Source organism: Crocodylus porosus, unplaced genomic scaffold, assembly GCF_001723895.1.
Source record: "Crocodylus porosus isolate Cpor-Errol unplaced genomic scaffold, CroPor_comp1, whole genome shotgun sequence".
Taxonomy (NCBI): domain Eukaryota; kingdom Metazoa; phylum Chordata; order Crocodylia; family Crocodylidae; genus Crocodylus; species Crocodylus porosus.
The window spans coordinates 89,211,500-89,217,907 of NW_017728886.1; the positions used below are offsets into that span (position 1 = coordinate 89,211,500).

At 42.1% G+C, this 6,408-nt stretch overlaps 1 protein-coding gene across 2 annotated transcripts in view; it reads right to left on the minus strand.

Annotated features, from left to right (window-relative positions):
• Window positions 1-3,203, minus strand: part of VPS41 (VPS41, HOPS complex subunit) — a 154,315-nt gene extending 151,112 nt beyond the window's left edge. For both annotated transcript variants that reach the window (XM_019538980.1, XM_019538963.1), the window contains exon 1: window positions 3,145-3,203. In XM_019538980.1, coding sequence (XP_019394525.1) covers window positions 3,145-3,186 — 42 coding nt within the window. In that variant the 5' untranslated portion in view covers window positions 3,187-3,203. The remainder of the gene's footprint in view (window positions 1-3,144) is intronic.
• Window positions 3,204-6,408: the final 3,205 nt, after the last annotated feature.

The following is a 6,408-nucleotide window of genomic DNA, read 5'->3' on the forward strand; positions in this document are numbered from 1 at the left end:
GGAAATAAATAAATAAATCAGCAGTGGCATTACTATATACTTCAGTTGGTTGGCAAATGCCATCACTCTATAAGCCTAAAGAGTGGAAAAATGGAACACTGATGAGAAAGCTGGGGGAATTTTTAAAAAAGTGTCTGACTAGCATAATCTCTCACTTGGCAAGCCTGATTCTGCGTCTCGCTAAGTGAAGTATTAGCCCAATAGTTCAGTACTGTAAGAAGGCTCTCTCCTTAGAATAAAGCAGATGTCCTCAGCTATCTTTTGGCCCATAAATTTAGACTTGTAAGGAAGGAGAATCACAAAATCTAAATTCCTTTTTAAAAAGCCCCAAAAATGCATGTACAACTGAGTTTATAGTTTCCTTCAAGGATGGAGAAGTTCAAGCACAAATTACCACATGCTCTGTTCTTGTTCATGAACAGAAAAGGAACAATTCTGGAATCCCACCCATGGAGAAAGTGAAATGCAAATAAAGGTTGATATTTAATCCAACCATTTTAATAAAGCTAAGGCGTTCTACCTTGACTTCTTTTGAAGTCTGCCACAATTAGTGGTGTTTGGCACAGACAGAACAACCCAAAGAGACTGTTTCTATCAGTAAATATGTAGCACTATATCAGCAGCACACAGCTGATACACAACCAATCATGTAAACATTAAGACTAACTTTTCCATGTTCAGGGATTCAACAACAGTAGCAAAAAGAGACTGCTCCCATGATGAATTATATTTTTTCAAAGCAGGAGGAGGGATGTAGAGCCTAGAGACCACTCCTCCCTCACCCCCAGTAGCAACAGAAGAGCAATGAGGGCAAGAAGCCAATTTTCTAAAGTCGTTTAATGCAAAGCTTCTAAAAGCTCCTATAGTTCAACTAAGAAGCTTGCCTAGATCTATTTTATTTTATTCTAAGCGTTCCTAGAACTGCCTTATTCTAATATGAGAAATACCTAATCCCAAATCATGTATCCTAGCAAGATCCCCCCCTTTTTTTGTTGAAAATTGTCATTTGTCACTACTGCATTAAAACAGTCCAGAGTACTCCAATTTTGTCCCTCTATCAGCCCATTCCCTCCACACTCTGCACAAATTCTTTTGTGCAGCCCCGGTATAAATCTCTCTCACCTTCCAAATAATGGTTGCTTTCATAATCAATTCAGATGGACTTTTCTCTCCCTCAAACTCTTTTGTCCTTGATTTTCCTTTGAGATGTGGAGGCATGCAGTCGATTGCTAATATTTGCCTCAAACTCATTAATGGATTTGGTGCCTAGATTTCAAAGGTCCTGACTTAAACCACTGTAGGAAGTGTTTATTTAAAACTGAAGTAACTGGTTATTGAGGCTAGGAGTACTTAAATATATCAATCCCATATACTGCTTGCTGACAGCAGGCCAGAGAAAATGTTCAAAGATTCATAGATGTTTGGGGCTGGAAGGGACCTCACGAGATCATCGGATCCAGGCCCCCTGCACTTGGTTGCGTATGAAATTTCACTGATTTCAAAAGGAGCCTATACAAGTACTGGCATGTTGGATAATCTAGTCCAATATCCCGTCTCTGACGGAGGCCCACCATTATAACAAATAGGCCTGTCTCTGACAGTGGCCAACAAGATCCTTCAGTGTAGACATGCATTATTTTCTGTCTCATATTTGGTCTCAACTTGATCTCCAACAAACAAAATCTCTCTCTCTCAAAAAAAAAAAAAAGTGTCACTTCCGGGAATTCTGGACAGTCTTGTTATCTATAAGAGAGTGTCCAGTCCTCCCTGAATCTTGCCCAGATGTAAAATGGACAGGAAGCTTGCAACTTCAGGTAATAATGATGAAAGTCACTAAAAGATTTGTGATGTCTCCTCTTTCCCTCAAAAATAAATTGCTTTAAAGATATCATTCACAATTAAAAGGAACAGAAACCTAGTATACACTATTGAGTATCCTTGTAGGATTTGGTGGGGGGGGGGGCGGGAGGATGTCAGTAGACCCACTACAGGAGGGACCATCCTACAGGATTCTTTCTATATATACTAGGAATTTCAAGAAAAGGTTCTTCATTCATAGCACAGAAACTAGCTATAAAACACTGTAAGTCACGTAAAAGAAATACCCAACATAATATTTAAAAAACAACCCCAAAGCGGGAGTCAGAAACAATGTTTAATTAAATGTGTAAGAAAAGCTAATTTAATTTCCTAATTAGACATTACCCAAGTTTTTACTTGCACTCAAAGTCAACATTAACAAGCCGAGTACCAAGAAATTCGCTGAAAGGGCATGACAATTGAAAGCATGGGATTTTGATATTTAACATCCCTGACATCATGCATCTGTCAATCTACAGCCTATAAAAAAGTATTAGGTGTAACATCTTTTTATTCTCCTGTGCAATATGAAGTTTCATTTCCAACTGGGAGAAATATTGCAATCTGTGCATTCGCCTTTGCCTGAGGAAGGGTGACTGAGCCCAAAAGCTTGCAAATAAATACAAAAATGTATTTTTTGCAATTATTTACTTGGTGTAATACAAGATATCACTCTGCCAAAAGTTTTGCATAAGCTACGTTGATGCACTAGCAAAAACAAACTGCCCAAAACAGGTGCATTCTGATTCCAGCACAGAACTGCTGCCCAAATTTCACCTCATGTAATTGTTTGGGGCACCAAAAAAAAAAAAAAAAAGGCCTTGGGGTACCACTGAAAAGCTGAATGGAAATATCTGCAAGAGATCAACAGGTTTCCAGCCTCAGCTTGCACTGCTTCCCCAGGCAAAGCACAGATGTAGAGTTGCAACTGACCAGCTTCTACTTTTTTGTTGTTGTCCCTGCGCCCCTGCTTCAGTGATCAAAGCCCCTGTGTCCTAAGAACAACCCCCCTTCCTCTCTCCACTGCTAGGCCTGCTCCCCCACTCCTGCTACCATTGCTCCCACCAATCTGCCCAGCCCCTGTCACTCCTCCCCTCACCCCCTTAACTCAGCCTCATGCTGCTGCTGCCCCCCCAGCCCTGCCCCTCCCCTCTCCCGCTGCATCAGTGGCCAGAAGCATCAGGTTTCCTTCTCCCCATCCCCAGAGCTGCCCCTCAGCATGCAGCAAGCACTGGGCCTCTCACTATTCTGCTCCCAGCCTCACTGCATTGGCCCAGCCTTTACCTTCTCCTCTGCTTCCGCCATGGTGCAGCCGACAAAAGTCATATGAGCATCCCAGGAAGTCCAAGAGCCGCGGGGCAGTCTGGGTAATGTAGTTTTCCCACTGCTGCTGGGCTACAGCCTCTCTACAGCTGTGGCACATTCGCCGGACGATTAAGCAGATTTCCAGGGCAATGGGAGGTTTAGTGCATGGTTTTGTCCCACTCATGGAGAGGTAAATGGAACATGACCCCCTCCAAATGACTCCTGAACATTCACAAAGCAGATTCTCCTATAAGTCATGCCTTTAAAAAGAATGATCAAAGACTCAAATCAATTGGAGCTGTCTGTTTTCTTTGAGCCTATAGGGTGCACTTTGGACAGGGTTTCAGGCTTTTTTTCCCCTCTACCATAGGGTCTAGAATAGTGTAAGAGTGATGTTGTAGCTGTGATGGCCCAGAAATTATGCAAGAGCTAAGGATTTCTTGGGGTGATTTCTTTTCTTGGGCCAATGATGTAGTTGGGATAAAGTTAGACAAGCTTTTGAATGAGGTCTAGAAACATCTCTTTTTTATGAGCTGAGTTCCCTATAGGCAGTGCAGTAGCTAGGACTTCAAGAGAAAATCATCACTTATCATAGACTCTGGAAAAAAAGGATAAGAGTTAGCAATGCTGGAATCTTGCCTTAGTTCAGCTGGCTTGAAAAATTAGTCCAATTGAATGGAAATGTAGTAGCCCCAATAGGAGTTGGTTTGTTCCAGTTCTGCTTCTTGCCTTGCTGTTAAAAAGTCATTACAGCTCTTTGCATTAGTTTGCAAATATTCAAGAGAAAGGATCCTTTATAGTCTTTGCAAAATACTCATCAGCTAGCAGGTAGATCCACTAATCAGAGCTCCTGCAGTCCCTTATTCAATACAAATGTACCAGATTTGTCAACACTGTGACTGTCTGTGAAAATTGTGGAAGAGCAGGGGAATTAGAACAGAAAAACCAACAAAACAACCCATGACTTCTTTCTCATGAGCTGGGGGATCCAGCTTTAAATTATTATTTTTTTCCAGTTTTGCCTTTGACAATGATACTATGTTTGCAGGATCTGAACTGGTATCTATATTTGTTGCAGTAACTGAGGCTTCAAAGTGAAACAATTCCATGAACAAAATACTAGAACCTCCTGTAGTTTAACATTTAGTTGTGGGTTTACTTCTAATGTTTTATGCACCTTAAGTCAAAAGTCATTGAATTACAACCATGTGTTACTGTAGTGTGTTGTTAACCACCCAGCTCCTGTAATTTTAGAGCTACTGTGAAGAAATACAGCAGTAGTTACCATTTTAGTGTTACTATTAGGAACTTTGTATCTTCAATTTCTAATTCATTCTTCACTGGAGAGGCAAACAAAAGAGAAGTGTTAAGTACAGGAAGAGAAAGTCTGTCTTGGAGTTTGACCTCCCCCCCCCTCTTTTTTTTTGAGTGGGATAATACCATGGGGGTATTAATCCCGGGAGCAAACTGATCAGCAATGGAGTTTTGCTGGCAGTTTTGGCTACACAGGCCTTGAGTGGCCACAGGGATATTAATCTCTGGAACAGACTGACAGGGAATGATGGGTCCTGGCCCCCTCTCTGATTTGTAACCATAGTGTTTCAGCAGAGTGGTATAGCTGTGATGAGCTAAAAAGGCTCTTTCACCTTTAGGTCCTTGAATTCTTCAGTACACCTGGCTTCACTATCTAGTTCCTTTAACCTCTCAAACTCCAGCCTTTCGAAACTGCTAGTTAGCAACCAATTGCTTTTATTCTATTTATCCAGGCTGCAGCCATAGGGCTGGGCCCTTTTTGCTGTTTCATAACTATTGTGTTTTAGCTTAGCTGTGTGACTGAACCCCAGCCATATGTTTGTCTGACAGATTTAGGCCAGGGTGAAGCCCGGCATGACTTCAGCCAGGGTGAGATGTGGAACTTCTTGTTGTTGATCCAGGCCTGAGTTCAATATAGACCTGGTTGACTTTTGCTGCCCAGTTCAGGCCCAGCGAGATGGGCCTGGGCCTCCTTTTGTCCCTTTTGTAGTTTATGTCCCAGTCAAGCAGTGCAGTTGGGTACTAATAGCTCAAGACGAAGCCAAGATAGGCCTGACTTTTCCTATGAGTTCTTTTGGAGTTTTCTGCCCAGCAGGACTGGGATTGGGACTAGGAATTTTGGAGTGTGGTATGATGACAAAAGTCACGGTTAACCCCTCAAAGTCACCATGTGGGAGTGGAGTTTGGAGCTTTACCACTTCTTCAGGAGCAACGGAGCCCTTTGCAATAGCAGAAGGACCCACAATCTCAAGTAGCTCCCTGCAGCACAGTGAACCCAAGGAGCAGCTTATAGGACTCTCCTGTGTGGGCCTCCCTCCCCAGCCCACTGCTGAAGGGCGGGTTTAGGGATACAGGCTCCCAGAACTACCTTTGGGGAACTCCAAATCCCAGACTGTGTGGGCATGGGTGAAGCCTCCCTGAGAGGGTGCCACCTATAGAGTTTGTTTTGTATTTAATAGTGTTTAAAATAATATTTAGTGTTCTGGGGCAGGGGATTGTTTTTATTTTTTGTAATAAATTTGGATTTCTGTGTTTAATTGTTTATGAGGAGGTGGGGGTGTCTATGGGATGCCCCAGCAAATTCAGTTTTCCCAGATTTCTGGGTGAGGGCTTGAGCCACTCGTATAATTTATGGGGTATCCAAAATGTGAACCTAGCCCTTCTTGCTGCCAGCCACTAACTCTGTTACGGATGATTGTTACAAAATTCCACTCTGTTGCTGCTCTGGAACTTTTCAGCAACTGTAGACACTAAACTCTAAACTGTAGACGACTACTCTAAAAAAACCAGCCTTAAATCACTCATTAAAGGAGTCTCTCCATTAGCAATATAGATGTAGGATGCACAGTTTTATAATTCTGTTACTGTACAGGACAGGGCAGTAGTACAAAAAAACACTAGTCAGTTGATTATAGTGCACAGTATTAACCCTTTGAAAAAGCAAGCGATTTAGAACAAACAGCAAGAAAAGTGAAAGCATCTCCACCAGTGTTCAGTAATTTACATATAATCAGGATTAAATTTGCAGTCCTCTAATGGTTCTTCATATGTCATTTTATACTGTTAATTCTCTATGTTCTGTGTGCATTGCTGGCATTTTAGTCTTCTTCTCGTCCCGTATTCCTTTTCATAGATTTCATAGATTTCATAGACATTAGGGCTGGAAGGGACCTCGGGAGATCATCGAGTCCAGCCCCCTGCCCAAAGGGC